Source organism: Scyliorhinus torazame, chromosome 2, assembly GCF_047496885.1.
Source record: "Scyliorhinus torazame isolate Kashiwa2021f chromosome 2, sScyTor2.1, whole genome shotgun sequence".
NCBI lineage: Eukaryota > Metazoa > Chordata > Chondrichthyes > Carcharhiniformes > Scyliorhinidae > Scyliorhinus > Scyliorhinus torazame.
This window is the reverse complement of record NC_092708.1, coordinates 95,596,759-95,612,960: the sequence shown is the minus strand read 5'-3', so window position 1 is coordinate 95,612,960 and position 16,202 is coordinate 95,596,759. Positions and strand designations below refer to the sequence as shown.

Sequence of the window (16,202 nt, the reverse complement as noted above, 5' to 3'; positions counted from 1 at the left end):
GATGATCAGCCATGATTGTGATGAATGGCGGAGCAGGCTCGAAGGGCCAAAAGGCCTTCTCCTGCTCCTATCTTCTCTGTATCTATGTATCAAATGACAGGATTCTCTTTTCCGCTTCCACTATTCTCTCGTGGATATTTTGCACTTTGTCAAAGAGAGCACCAAAATCCTGCTCTAGGGAGCCAGGATTATCGTCCAGAAGATCATTCCTGATGGCAGCCATTATCTTGATGCCGGCATCCCTGCCGAGGTTCAGGCCCACTCACCAGCAAAACTGTCACTGTAAGCTGGGCCCCACCCCAGCCACCTCCACCTCCTCAATCAAATGAAGATTCGATTTAGCTCTCCTCCACATGACTAAAATCTAGCCAGGATCTTTCAGGGACATGGTGCAAGACATATATCCCAACAATAAGTGACTATGGGATGTCAGTTAGGATAAAATAAAGGATTAAAAGACAAGTAGACAGTGAAAAGAAGAAGAAATCTGAATTCCATGTTTTGTATTGAAAGAATTAAGCCTGAATATTCCACAGTTTTTTGTAACATACACAGCAAAAAAATCTACCTATTCTCTCAAACCCAGAATCAAAATAAGTTAAATATGCATTAACAGGCAAATTGTGAGTGATTTATAAGTTATACATTAAATGTCAGCAAAAACAGATCTTACAAATTGCCTCGGCAGTCCACTCAGCATATATTTCATCAACCTCAATCTCAAAACTCTTCAAAATTCTATTGTGCGCACAGAGTTTCAGCTTCAGATTCTCCTCTTCCAGGATTTAGCTTGATCCCCAGCCAGCAGCAGTGCACAACCAACCCAAGTTCCCAAAAAATGGTGCACGTCTACACAACCTCAACTCTGCTTAAGACAGTTTGCATGGCGTTGATCCACCAATTTTATCTTCAAGTAACTGTCATGATATGCAAACATGCAGCGAATGAACACATAGAACAGGACATGACCAATGAGCAGTCAGGACACTAAGGGGTGGTACCTCACTTTAAAAGGGATGAGGCACTCACACCTCGCCTCTTTCCACAGACCAACATCTACAGAGTGAGACAGGGTGTATCCGCAGCATCACACCCCAGTATGTGGCTTAGAGCAAGGCTGGTTCAGTTAGACTAAGTTACTACATTTAGCAGAGAGTTGAACTCATTGAGAACTGTGCTAATAGTTCAATAAAACACATTGAACTCACTTCAAAGTCTGGAGCATCTTTTACTCAAAACTGCATCAAGTGGCAGCTTGTGTTATTCCAAATTACATAACACAACAGTAACAAAAACAATTGCAGCAGCTATATATTTCCTGATTCTCAGTTTCTGGGTCTAACCGCCCTCCGTCTTCTTCAGCCTGCTTGTACTGCACCACTGGGATCAACACGCCCCTCTGTGCTCTGATGACTCTGTGTCGTTTTATATGATTTCAACCAGTTTCGGTCTCCCTAGAAGTTCCAATCTATGTTTCAACCTTAGTTTCCTTAGAAACCAGTACAGTTATTTTCTTTCTCAGTTCCCTTTTTCTGTTTCCCTTTCGAATTTGGATCTGAGTTTAAACAATACAAGCTTTGAGGAATTTCATCACATTCTGAAGGTATTGAGTATATAACTGATTAAAGGCTAAACTATGGGCTGGCTAATTGATCGTAATGATCTTCTCTGGTCCTGTGAATTCCTATGTTCCTCAATTGAATTAAGGCAATGGCACAAATTTAATTTAATGCATCCACATTTCTTATAAAAATTCAAAGGATGTTTTATTAATTTTTTGAAGTGTAAATTAGTTTTCCATTTAGAGGAATTTATTTTATTGTCATATTTAAGTTGAAACATGCAGTAGCACAATTTCAACAGAAATAATTTAAAATTCATATCTTAAGATGCTGTAAAATTAACAAATATTTTTAAAATTTTATTTCTGCAAAGCTGTTCACACTTACACTAGGCGCTAACATCATGTATTTTCCAGCTGCAGGATCATTCTGGTGTGGAGTCTTATCCCTAAATTTGTAACACAAAATTATTGTTGACAGTAAGACAAACAGGTACTGCATACCAGAACACAAGCATTAAACCACAGCTAATTGGTGCACATAAAGTCCTTGTCCAATTGATCCTTGTTTCTGCAACTATATTGCAGGTATTTCACGATGTTGCATACAAAGCAAAAGATCGTAATGATTTGGTTGCTGGTGTGGATGAATTTCTTGATCAGGTGACCGTTCTGCCACCAGGAGAGTGGGACCCATCAATCCGAATAGAGCCACCGAAAAGTGTACCTTCCCAGGTATGTGTGTTTTCATGTCATTGTTCTCGGATACTTCTCTTGCTACATGGCTCTAAATTTTTGTTGAAAAGCAATATGAACCTAATGGTAAATATTTACTTAATTCTTTCATGGACGGCACGGTAGCACAGTGGTTAGCACTGTCGCGTCACAGAGCCAGGGACCCGGGTTCGATTCCCGGCTTGGGTCACTGTCTGTGTGGAGTCTGCACATTCTCCCCGTGTCTGCGTCGGTTTCCTCCGGGTGCTCCGGTTTCCTCCCACAAGTCCCGAAAGGATTTAGGTGAATTGTACATTCTGAGTTCTCCCTCTGTGTACCCGAACAGGTGCCAGAATGTGGCAACTAGGGGTTTTCCCAGTAACTTCATTGCATTGTTAATGTAAGCCTACTTGTTACAATAAAGATTATGAAGTTAAATTATGATTATTCTGTTAGAAACACGCTTATATTGTGATAATTAACAGTATAAAACTGAATACAGTCAAACTCATCTATTGATAAAACTCACAGAGCTCAATATAAGTTGCTCAATGCATCCTTCTATCTTTTACTTTTCTTCAATAATGTAATTATGTTTATCGATTGGGGATACAAGTGTGAATAAACTGTAATGGTAACCCAAATAAATAAGTGTAATATACACCTCAGAGTAATTAGAGGCTTGGAATCGCATTGGTGTTGATATCATTAACTCCAAAATAATGACAGAACTCTGAACATGATTTCATATGTTAAATACATTCAGTTTTTATCCTTAAAACTCTGGTATCATACTTCCTGTGTCACACTCTGGAATTATACTTTCTGATTAGCTGAAATTAATAGAATCATAATTATAATTTTAAAACTATTTTGACATGCATACCTGTGCAGAATCATGAAAATCAATTCGATTTGAAACATTTTAGCACAGTGGGCTAAACAGCTGGCTTGTGATGCAGAACAAGGCCAGCAGCGCGGGTTCAATTCCCGTACCGGCCTCCCTGAACAGGCGCCGGAATGTGGTGACTAGGGGCTTTTCACAGTAACTTCATTGAAGCCTACTTGTGACAATAAGCGATTATTATCATTATCTTTAATAAACAAAAGCCTTTCAACTGCCATTTTTACTCAACAATTAAAATTTCTAATGGCAAAAATATGCTATGTAACAGTACTGAATAAAGAAAAAAAATCATTCTATGCATTTTTGAGCACTTTCACCAAAAGTTCTAAATTAAATTAATTCAATATGAATTCTAATGGCAGTGCAAAAGCAGAGGAATCGGGGGTATATGTGCAGAGACGATTGAGGGTGGCAAGGCAGGTTGAGAAAATAGTTAATATAGCATATGGGATACTGGGTTTTGTAAATAGGGGCATAAGATTACAAAGGAAGGAAGTTATGATAACTCTGTATAAAACACTGGTTCAATCTCAACTGGAGCATTGTGTCTGGCTCTAAGTACCACATTAAGAAGAATGTGGAGGCATTGAGAGAGCATAGAGAAGATTCATGAGTGGTTCCAGGGATGAGGCACTTCAGTTACTTGGATAGGTTGGAGATTCTGGAGCTGTTCTACTTGTAGAAGAGAAAACTAAGGTGAGAATTGATAGAGATGTTCAAAATCATGAGAGCTCTGGTCAGAGTGGATAGTCAGAAAATGTTCCAGATAATGGAAGGATGGGGAACCAGAGGACACTGGTTTAAGGTACTTGGCAAAAGAAACAATGGCGGTGGCATGAGGAAAAACTGGTTTAACCAATGGAGTGTTGGCCTTTATTGGTAGAGGGATTGAGTTCCGGAGTCGGGAGGTCATGTTGCAGCTGTACAGAACTCTGGTACGGCCGCATTTGGAGTATTGCGTACAGTTCTGGTCACCGCATTATAGGAAGGACGTGGAGGCTTTGGAGCGGGTGCAGAGGAAATTTACCAGGATGTTGCCTGGTATGGAGGGAAAATCTTATGAGGAAAGGCTGATGGACTTGAGGTTGTTTTCGTTGGAGAGAAGAAGGTTAAGAGGAGACTTAATAGAGGCATACAAAATGATCAGGGGGTTGGATAGGGTGGACAGTGAGAGCCTTCTCCAGCGGATGGATATGGCTGGCACGAGGGGACATAACTTTAAACTGAGGGGTAATAGATATAGGACAGAGGTCAGATGTAGGTTCTTTACGCAAAGAGTAGTGAGGCCATGGAATGCCCTACCTGCTACAGTAGTGAACTCGCCAACATTGAGGGCATTTAAAAGTTTATTGGATAAACATATGGATGATAATGGCATAGTGTAGGTTAGATGGCTTTTGTTTCGGTGCAACATCATGGGCCGAAGGGCCTGTACTGCGCTGTATTGTTCTATGTTCTATGTTCTATGTTCAATGAGTGGTCAGCATCTGGAAAGCTTTGCCTGAGACAGTGGTGGAGGCAAATTCAATTGAAACCTTCAAAAGAGAATTAGATGAATTTCTTTTTTGTTTTGAAGGCATTTTAAATATATACATAATCACAAAAATACAAAAGCCAACCTCAGCAACAGGTAACACACTTCACCCTTCCTTGAACCTCCCCCCAACCAACATCCCCCGCTCAGCTCGCTACCACCCTGGCACCCGCCTCCCTTTTCCAACGTTTTGCCCCCCTCAACTGCATCCAAACAAAAAGTAAAGCAACCCCCCCCCCCCAGCCAGCGGACAATTCAATAACCCTTAGAGAAGTTGATAAACAGCTTTCACCTCCAGGTGAGCACTCCTCTGCCCCCCAAATGGCGAACTTGCTCTTTTCCAAATGCAGGAACTCTACTAAATCACTCACCCACACCCCTGCCTTCGGCAGCTCTGAGTCCCACCAATACATCAGAATCCATCTCCAGGCTATCAGGGAGGCAAAAGCCAAGACATTGGCCTCTCTCCCCGCCTCTACTCCTGGATCCCCCGACATTCCAAACATCGCCACTACCAGACTCAAAGCTACCTCTACCCCCAGAATCGTTGATATTGCATCCGAGAAACCCTTCCAAAACCTCCTCAACCTCGGACACGCCCAAAACACATCTATATGGTTGCCCGCCCCCACACAATGCCCACACCTGCCCTCCACCCGTGGAAAGAACTGACTCATCCTGGATACCGTCACGTGGGCTCTATGCATCACCTTAAATTGAATAAGACTTAGTGTAGCACACGACGAGGACACATTCACTGTCCGCAGAGCTTCCCTCCACACTCCGGCCATAACGCCCCTCCCAACTCCTCCTCCCACGTACAACTAACTTTCTGCACAGGAGCACCGTCCCTCTTCATCTGCTCCCCATACAGGTCCACAACCCTGTCCTCCCCAATTTAATCCTCGGATAGAAGCTTATTCTGCAGCACCGAGGGCGGCAGCACCAGGAACAACGGCACCTCCTTCCTAATAAAGTCCCAATCTGTAGATACCTGAACCTATTCCCCTTTGGTAACTGGTACGTCCCCTCCAGCTCATCCAGGTCTGCAAACTTGTCCCACAAACAAATCCCTAAACAGTCTACCCATACCTGCCGCCACCCCTGTAACCTCGCATCCAATCCCACCGCTGCAAACCTATGATTGTCACAAATCGGAGCCCACAGCTGCATGCCTTCCAATCCAACGTACTGCCAACACTGGCCAAAACCCTCAATGCTGATACCAACACCGGGCTTGTGGAATATCTAACAGACGAGACTGGAAGGGATGCCAACAACAGTGCCCTCAGCTGGATCTTTTACAGGAGGCCGCCTCCATCCACCCCCAAACCGACCCCTCCTCCACTGACCAATCCTAGCCTTTGCAATCCTTGCTGCCCAGTAGTAATTCAACAAGCTCAGCAATGAGCTTCTCTAAAGGTAAACTTGCAGGTTGAGTCCGTAATTAAGAAAGCAAATGCAATGTTGTCATTTATCTCAAGAGGCTTGGAATATAAAAGCAGGGATGTACTTCTGAAGCTTTATAAAGCATTAGTTAGGCCCCATTTAGAATACTGTGAGCAATTTTGGGCCCCACACCTCAGGAAGGACATACTGGCACTGGAGCGGGTCCAGCGGAGATTCACACGGATGATCCCAGGAATGGTAGGCCTAACATACGATGAACGTCTGAGGATCCTGGGATTATATTCATTGGAGTTTAGGAGGTTGAGGGGAGATCTAATAGAAACTTACAAGATAATGAATGGCTTAGATAGGATGGACGTAGGGAAGTTGTTTCCATTAGCAGTGGAGACTAGGACCCGGGGGCACAGCCTTAGAATAAAAGGGAGTTGTGGTGTTGGGTGCTCTGAGGTACAGACGAACCAACACGGTTGCGATTGGTACAACGCAGTTTTATTCCAACTAGTTATTTACACATCTGACTTGGTACTCAGCACGTGGTGACTGTGTGAGTGTCTTGTTAATGAGGTCCTGGCCTTGTCCTGTCTCCAGATGGACTGGCCAGCAGGTGTCGTGTTTCTTGTCTTATACTGTGTCTGCTCTTGTCTGTGATTGGCTGTCGTGTTATGTGTGCTAATTGGTCTGTCTATCATGATGTGTGTGTTGTGATGTGTGTTTGAATATCATGACACCCCTCTTTTTTACAAGATTATGTGCCTACGTGGTTATAAATATAAATGTGTCCTGAGTGCAGCTAAAGGTGTGTGTGCGTGATATTTACAGCATGTACATGTGGCGTAACTATATACAAGGGGCGATGTCAGGTGTGACATGCTAACGAGGTTGTACCATAACAAAAGAAGAAGAACGTTGTAATTTGGACCGATCAAACGAGGACTGGAACAATAAAACAGTGACATGTTACAATACAGTAGTTGCTAAAATGTGACGTGTGAACAGTCTCATAAGTCCAGTCTAGTAGGTGGGCGACGAATTCGGGTTGACCGCCTCAAGGGTGGGTCGAGAACCACCGGCTGAGGTGCGAGCCTGGCCACGGACGGCGATAGAAGGGGCATGGTATATGGCAGCTCCGCGAAGTCGCTACCAGGAACCAGTGGAGGACACGGCGTCTGTGTATGGTTCCGTTGCGAGCCTGGAAGTAGGCGAAGGGCTCGGCGATTGCGCCTACGCACGGATCCATCCGGCATGCATACCAGGAACGAGCGGGGAGCCACACGTCGGAGAACTTCGGTAGGTGCTGACCAGCCACCGTCTGGTAGGTGAATGCGGACGTTGTCTCCAGGGGCCAGGTAGGGAAAATCAGTTGCCCTTGTGTCGTACGATCTCTTCTGGCGATCGCGCTGCAGTTGCATCCTATGCAGTACCGGAGCATGGTCTATTGTTGGTGCCAGGATGGAAGGCACAGTGGTTCTGAGGGCGCGACCCATCAGCAGCTGTGCTGGCGAGAGACCCGTGGCTAGTGGGGCCGAGCGATAGGCCAGCAGGGCGAGGTAGAAGTCCGATCCGGCAGCAGCAGCCTTGCAGAGGAGCCGCTTGGCAATGAGAACGCCCTTCTCCGCCTTTCCATTGGACTGGGGATGCAGAGGGCTGGACGTCACGTGTGTGAAGCCATACAAGGCCGCAAAGGACGACCATTCATGGCTGGCAAAACAGGGCCCATTGTCCGACATGACAATCATCGGAATGCCGTGGCGAGCAAAGGTGTCTTTGCATGCCCTGATGACAGCAGACGACGTGAGATCGTGCAGGCGTATGACTTCTGGGTAATTGGAGAAGTAGTCCACTATGATAACATAGTACGAAGTCTTACAACACCAGGTTAAAGTCCAACAGGTTTGTTTCCATGTCACTAGCTTTCGGAGCGCTGCTCCTTCCTCAGGTGAATGAAGAGGTATGTTCCAGAAACACATATATAGACAAATTCAAAGATGCCAAACAATGCTTGGAATGCGACCATTAGCAGGTGATTAAATCTTTACAGATCCAGAGATGGGGTCAGCGGTCAAGGGCATTCAGCCTCTGATCTCCGGATAAGCGTTCTCCAAGGCAGCCTTCAGGACGCGCGACAACGCAGAATCGCTGAGCAGAAACTTATAGCCAAGTTCCGCACACATGAGTGCGGCCTCAACCGGGACCTGGGATTCATGTCACATTACATTCATCCCCCACCATCTGGCCTGCGAAATCCTACCAACTGTCCTGGCTTGATGCAATTCACACCTCTTTCACCTGGGGTTACCCTATCTCTGGATCTGTAAAGATTTAATCACCTGCTAATGGTCGCATTCCAAGCATTGTTTGGCATCTTTGAATTTGTCTATATATGTGTTTCTGGAACATACCTCTTCATTCACCTGAGGAAGGAGCAGCGCTCCGAAAGCTAGTGACATCGAAACAAACCTGTTGGACTTTAACCTGGTGTTGTAAGACTTCGTACTGTGCTCACCCCAGTCCAACGCCGGCATCTCCACATTATGATAACATAGTCCATGCCAAGTGCGTGAAATAGGTCGACACCCACCTTCGCCCAGGGGGACGTCACCAGCTCATGGGGCAGAAGCGTCTCAGGAGGTTGCGCCGGCTGAAACCTTTGGCAGGTTGTACAGTTGATCACCATGTTGCCAATATCGTCACTGATGCCCGGCCAGTATACCGCCTCTCGGGCCCTCCGTCTGCACTTCTCGACCCCCAAGTGGCCTTCGTGTATTTGATCGAGAACCAGCTGGCGCATCCTGTGCGGAATCACAATCCGGTCCAGCTTCAGAAGGATCCCATCAATGATGGTTAGGTCGTTTCGTACATTATAGAACTGCGGGCACTGCCCTTTGAGCCATCCTCCCGTCATGTGGCGCATCACTCGCTGTAAAAGGGGGTCGGCCGCTGTCTCTCGGCGGATGCGGGCCAGACTGGCGTCGACAGCCGGCAGATTTGCCGCTGTCAAGGCCACATGTGCCTCGACATACGAACCCCTCCGCATCTGGCGGCGTGCTCACTGCTCTGGTTAGGGCATCCGCCACGATGAGGTCCTTCCCTGGAGTGTAGACCAGTTGGAAGTCGTACCTCCTGAGTTTAAGTAGGATGCGCTGGAGGCAAGGGGTCATCTCGTTCAGGTCCTTGTTTATTATGCTGACCAGGGGGTGGTGGTCAGTTTCGACCGTGAACCGTGGAAGACCATAGACGTAATCGTGGAACTTGTCTGAACCGGTTAGCAAGCCCAGGCATTCTTTTTCGATTTACGCGTAGCGCTGCTCTGTGGGGGTCATGGCCCGCGACGCATAGGCAACCGGGGCCTATGACGACGTGTCATACCACTGCAGGAGCACTGCTCCAATGCCGGATTGGCTGGCATCAGTTGAGACTTTGGTGGGAAGAGACGTGTCGAAGAACGCCAACACTGGTGCCGTGGTGAGTTTGTGTTTGAGCTCCTCCCATTCCAGCTGGTGTGTGTGTGTTGCCACTGGAACTCTGTAGATTTTTTGACGAGGTGGCGCAGAGTCGTTGTGTGGGAGGCAAGGTTGGGAATGAATTTCCCTAGGAAGTTGACCATGCCAAGGAAGTTAGGACAGCCTTCTTGTCGGCCGGCTGCGGCATGGCTGTGATGGCGCTCACCTTGTCTGCATCCGGACGGACCCCTGACCGGGAGATATGGTCCCCCAGGAACTTCAATTCCGACTGGCCAAAGGCACACTTGGCTCGGTTGAGGCGCAGGCCGTTTTCCCGTATGCGGGCAAAAACGCGTTGGAGACGATGTATGTGCTCCTGCGGTGTGGTGGACCAGGTGATGACATCGTCCACATATCCGCGCACCTCTTCGATGCCTTCCATCATCTGCTCCATGATTCTGTGGAAGACCTCGGATGCCGAGATGATGCCAAATGGCATCCGGTTGTAGCAGAATCTGCCGAAAGGGGTGTTGAAGGTACATAGCTTTCGGCTGGACGGGTCCAGTTGGATCTGCCAAAATTCTTTAGAAGCATCCAGTTTCGTGAATATCTTCGCTTGGGCCATTTCACTGGTGATCTCCTCCCGTTTGGGTATGGGATAATGTTCCCGCATAATGTTATTATTGAGGTCTTTGGGATCTATACAGATGCGGAGCTCGCCAGAGGGCTTCGTGACACACACCATGGAGCTGACCCATGGCGTGGGCTCCGTGACCCTGGATAGGACCGCTTGGTCCTGGAGATCCTGCAGCCGCAGCTTGAGGGGTCTTTAAGTGGCGCAGGAACCCTGCGAGGTGCGTGAATGACCGGGATGGCGTCCGGCTTGAGGCGAATTCGGTAGGTGCATGGCAGTGTTCCCATGCCTTCGAATGCCTCCTGGTTATGGGCGAGGAGCGATTGGAGCTGTGCGTTGAACTCTGCATCCGGGAAGTCAGACGTGCCGTCTGGAGAGAGAGAGAGAATTTGTTGCACAAGGTGGAGAGCCTTACATGCCTGTGCGCCCAGCAGGGAGTCCTTCGATGAGCCAACTATCTCGAACGAGAGTGTGGCCGTGTGTGTTTTGTGTGTCACCTGGAGCTGGCAGGATTCCATGGCCGGGATAACGTTCCCGTTGTAGTCGACCATCTTACACCGGGATGGCTGGATTGGTGGTCTGACCTTCATGGCATAGAATGCTGACCATGCTATGAGGTTGGCGGAGGCGCCAGTGTCCAGGCGGAAAGTGATCGGCGATCGGTTGACCGTCAGGGTGGCACTCCATTCATCAGCCGGATTGATGGTGTTGACCCGGTTCGCATCAATGACCGCAACCCGGAAGGCGTCTTGGTCATCTGTGTCGTCGGTTTGGATGTCGTGATGTGGAGGCTGGAATGTCCGCACGTGTCTGCGAGGTTGTTGGAGATGTGGAAGACCCACAGGTTGAGCCGCTCGACAGTAGGCAGCGTAGTGGCCCATCTTGTCACAGCGTAGGCATTGTCGGGTTTTTGCAGGACATTGCCCTTTTACATGTGCAGCTCCACAGTTGCCACACGTCATGACGTCATGGCGTTCGTTACGCCACTGCGCATGCGCAGTTCGGTCTTGCGTCCGGCGCGCCTGTGCAGCACGTCCCTCAGTGTTGCCGTAGGTTTTGGCGTGCACAAACGCAGGAGGCCTCAAAAAGCGCGCGAAACGGCCGCCCTCGTCCGGGCCACGGGCCGGGAGAAACTCGATTGCCTGGATGCGGCCTGGCTTGCCGATTCGATCGCTTGGGACCCCCTCCGTGCCGATTCGGTCGCCTGAAATTGGGCATAGCGGCTGGTCTCATTTTCATGCAGGACAAAGGCTTCAACTGCAGATGCTAAGGTCAGGCCTTTAATTTTTAGAAGCTGCTGGCGTAGGCCACTGGAGGCAACGCCAAAAACGATCTGGTCCCGGATCATGGACTCTGAGGTGGTGCCGTAACCGCAGGACTGCGCGGGTATGCGGAGGTGCATCAGGAAGGGCTGAAAGAGCTCATCCTTACCTTGTAGGCGCTGCTGAAAGATATCCCTCTCAAAGCTTTCATTGACCTCAACGTTGAAGTGCTGGTCGAGCTTGAGGAGGACCATGTCATATTTAGATTTGTTCTCGCCTTCCGCGAACACCAAAGAGTTGTATACATCGAGGGCGTGCTGACCTGCGGTAGTGAGGAGCATGGCAATCTTTGTTTCGTCCGAGGCGCCCTGTTTTCCGTTGACTCGCATGAACAGTTCGAATCGCTGCTTGAAGAGCTTCCAATTGGTGCCTAGGTTCCCAGCGACTTGCAACGGCTGCGGTTTGTTGTGGGTGTCCATGGCTCAGGATGGCAGATTTGCTGGTAAGGATCGATTCACTCACTGGTACCATGTGGTGTTGGGTGCTCTGAGGTACAGACGAACCAACACGGTTGCGATTGGTACAACGCAGTTTTATTCCAACTAGTTATTTACACATCTGACTTGGTACTCAGCACGTGGTGACTGTGTGAGTGTCTTGTTAATGAGGTCCTGGCCTTGTCCTGTCTCCAGATGGACTGGCCAGCAGGTGTCGTGCTTCTTGTCTTATACTGTGTCTGCTCGTGTCTGTGATTGGCTGTCGTGTTATGTGTGCTAATTGGTCTGTTGGTCTGTCTATCATGATGTGTGTGTTGTGATGTGTGTTTGAATATCATGACAGGAGTCACTTTAGAACAGAGATGAGGAGAAATTTCTTCAGCCAGAGAGTGGTGGGTCTGTGGAATTCATTGCCACAGAGGGCGGTGGAGGCCGGGACGTTGAGTGTCTTTAAGACAGAAGTTGATAAATTCTTGATTTCTCGAGGAATTAAGGGCTATGGAGAGAGAGCGGGTAAATGGAGTTGAAATCAGCCATGATTGAATGGTGGAGTGGACTCGATGGGCCAAATGACCTTACTTCCGCTCCTATGTCTTATGGTCTTAATGCTAACTGCGCCCCATGTTGATCCCTCTCCAAGAGCACCCTCCAACTTGCGCAGCCTTCCCCATCCACACAAACCAAAATCATCCCATTAACCTTCCTAAAAAAGGACTTGGGAACATAAATTGGAAGGTTCTGGAATGCAAACAAAAACGTTGGCTGCACCGTCAGTACCCGACCTACCAAAGACAGTGGCAGCACAACCCACGTGCATTGTAGCATTGTGGGTAGCACAATTGCTTCACAGCTCCAGGGTCCCAGGTTCGATTCCGGCTTGGGTCACTGTCTGTGCGGAGTCTGCACATCCTCCCCGTGTGTGCGTGGGTTTCCTCCGGGTGCTCCGGTTTCCTCTCACAATCCAAAGATGTGCAGGTTAGGTGGATTGGCCATGATAAATTGCCCTTAGTGTACAAAATTGCCCTTAGTGTTGGGTGGGGTCGTTGGGTTGTGGGGATAGGGTGGAGGTGTGGACCTTGGGTAGGGTGCTCTTTCCAAGAGCCGGTGCAGACTCGATGGGCCGAATGACCTCGTTCTGCACTGTAAATTCTATGAAATTACGTCTATGAAATTAAAGCCTGCCTTCATTCCCTCCAGCAGCCGTGCCACGTTCAGCTTGTGCAGCTGGGCCCAACTCCCTGCCACCTGTATCCCAAGGTAGCAAAAATTCGCCCCCACCAACCAAAGCAGCAATTCCCCCAGCCTCCTCCTGTTCCCACTCATTAATTGGGAACACCTCGATTTTTTCCATATTCAGTTTCTACCCTGAAAAATGGCCAAACTCCCCAGAATCCCCACGATCCTATCGAAACACCCAACTGGATCCAAAATATACAACAGGAGGAGGTCATCTGCAGACAAATAAACTCGGTGCTCAGCCCCCTCCCGCTGAATCCACCTCCACCTCCTCGACCCCAAAGCGCCATTGGCAGCGGCTCAATTGCTAGGGTAAAGAGCAGCAAAGAAAGCAGACAGCACTGCCTCATCTCTCGGTGTAACCCAAAATAATCCGAGCTGACCTTGTTCATCCGAACACTTGCCTTGGGCGCCTTATACAGCAGCCGAATCAAATCCACAAATATCTGCCAAACCCGAAGCGACCCAACACCTCGAAGATACGCCCATTCGACCCGATCGAAAGCCATCTCCGCGTCCGTTGCCACCACCACTTCCACTTTTTTGCTCTCCAAAGGCATCATAATAACATTAACCAGCCTCTGTACATTTGCCGACAGCTTCTGCTGCTTCACAAACCCCGTCTGATCCTCCCCTATCACCCCAGGCATGCAGTCCTCTATCCGTGTCGCAAGCACCTTTGCCAACAACTTCGCATCTACATTCAACAGCGAGATCCACACTGCTCCGGGTCTTTGTCTTTCTTTAAAATGAGAGCCATCGAGGCCTGCAACAGCGTGAGGGGGAGCTCCTCACATCACCATCGACTCATTGTACATCTCAACTAGCAGGGGCCCCAGCTCCAACCCAAACTTCTTGTAAAACTCGATTGGGAACCCATCCGGCCCTGGGGCCTTCCCCGCCCCCACACAATCCTTCACCTCCCTCAGCCCAATCAGGGCCCTCAGTCCCTGCACCTTTGCCTCAGAACTCCAACTCATCCAAAAAAACGCCTCCTCTTTGTCATAATATACACATCAGTATATGATGGTGCAGAGACACACACTGACTGACACACTGCAAGACCAATCAACACACACAACACAGCAGCCAATCACCAGTTAGGGCACGGTCACTATAAAGACAGGGCACTAGTTTTCCCGCTCATTCGGGATGCAGCCTCTGAGACAGACAGAGCCCGCAGTCAGTAGCACAAACATCCACCATGTGCTAGCAGTATAGGCTGGTCAGGTTAGGCATAGGTCTTCAGTCAATCTAACATAGTGTCGACCCACAGTGCAAGTATGTTTAACAGCTCTTAGTTAAATAAAATAGAGTTGTACTATTACAAGTGTTGGTAGCCTGTCTATGTTACTGCTCAGGTAAACGCAGTCTCCACAGATCCAGAGTACCCAACACATCACTCTTTTCATCCCCCACTGGAGGCTCCGTGTTACAGAGACTCCGATAAAGGCCTCAAAAGCCCCGTTCACTCTATCCGGCTCTGAGACAACCATGCCCCTCTCATCTCTCACCCTTTCCAATCTCTCTCGCCACTGCCTGCTTCCTCATCTAGTGCGCAAGCATCCTGCTCGCTTTCTTCCCGTGCTCATATATTGCCCCCCTGGCTCTAAGCAATTGTCCCACCGCCTTTCCTGCAGACACCAGCCCAAACTCCATCTGGAGCTTCTGCCTCTCCTTTAATAACGCCTCCTCAGGCCACCGAATATCTCCAGTCCACCCTCAGAATGTCCTTCACGTGCTGGAACTTCGCATTTAAAAAGTCCACAAGTTGCTCAGTGGACCACTTCGCAGGCAAAGACGCCCCAGCACCCTGCGCCATCTTTCCTGTGTCGTACTTCGAATAAGGTACCCAGGCTGCTGCATCTTGCTCGTTACACTCCTTGTCTGGTAAGCCATAAACCGGCTCCACTGATGGAGTGCTTCTAACCTCAGTGCTCCTGCACCTTACACCAGCAAACACCCCTTAAATCAGGTGAAAAAGGAAATTCCACCTGGAGTGGGAGCGAGCCACCAAATGTGCGACCACTTACTCCGTGGCCGACATCGGAAATCTCTATTGGATAAATATCGGAAGAGAAAAATCAGCATGGCGCCAGGGAAAAGGTGGGAGGTGGGTAAATTGCTCTTGTGGAGAGCTGGCACAGATACAATTTACTGAATGGCGTCCTTCTGTGCTGTGACTGCTCTAAGATTCTATGGGCTGGATTTTACACTCCCTCATTGACCTGTTTGAAGGTGGGGGAAGCATGCAAAATCCAATGGGTGACCTTCCTGCCACCGAACTGCCCACCCCTGACCTCTGTGAATTATACAGGGATGGCGGAGATGTTGGATGGTGCGTCGGCTCACCTTTGGTCCCATTGAAGCCCTTACGTGGCCAATTAATGATAACTTAAGGGCCTCACCTTTCACTACTTGTAATTTACCTACTGCGGTGGAACCCAAGCCATGTGGGAAGCTTGACATCTTTAGCTGCGTGGGCTGGTGCCGGGCAAGGGGGCTTTAGACCTCCTTTGTAGGCTCCCTGGACCCATCAGATGCGCGCCCCATGTCATCCCCCCCCCATTAGCCCTCCCCCTCCAGCCTCTAGAACCAATCTTCCACCTCCTGACCCCCTCATCACCTCATTGAGATCCCCACCCTGGACCTACTTGGACTCCTGATTGTGGTAGGAATGCCTATAGTCTCAGCAGTGGCTATCTTTCTTAACCTGAGAAACACAGCAATAAGAGAACAGAGGTTTATGTAATTAGATACAATATTCTGCTCAAAGCAGCAACTCGCTCCGAGTACAGTCATTGCTGGGACTAACCACACCAGGCCCTGCTTCGGGCCGGCTTTTCTGTTTGTTTATAGCGAGCCCCATTAGGTGGCCTCTGCCCCTTATCTGAGAAGTTCGTACTCCACGAGTCCTGTGGGGAGATCAACAATGGCTTTCCCTGTGGTCTTCGTGGGGGCTATAACACCACCGCTCCCGAGTGGCGCTGCTGGTACTAGAATTGTC

At 48.8% G+C, this 16,202-nt stretch overlaps 1 protein-coding gene across 4 annotated transcripts in view; it reads left to right on the top strand.

Moving 5' to 3' along the window:
- LOC140389792 (sodium-driven chloride bicarbonate exchanger-like) overlaps positions 1-16,202 on the top strand; it is a 548,473-nt gene that overhangs the window by 366,136 nt on the left and 166,135 nt on the right. For all 4 annotated transcript variants that reach the window (XM_072474332.1, XM_072474325.1, XM_072474340.1 and 1 more), the window contains one exon: positions 2,150-2,296. In XM_072474332.1, the coding sequence (XP_072330433.1) occupies positions 2,150-2,296 (147 nt within the window). The remainder of the gene's footprint in view (positions 1-2,149; positions 2,297-16,202) is intronic.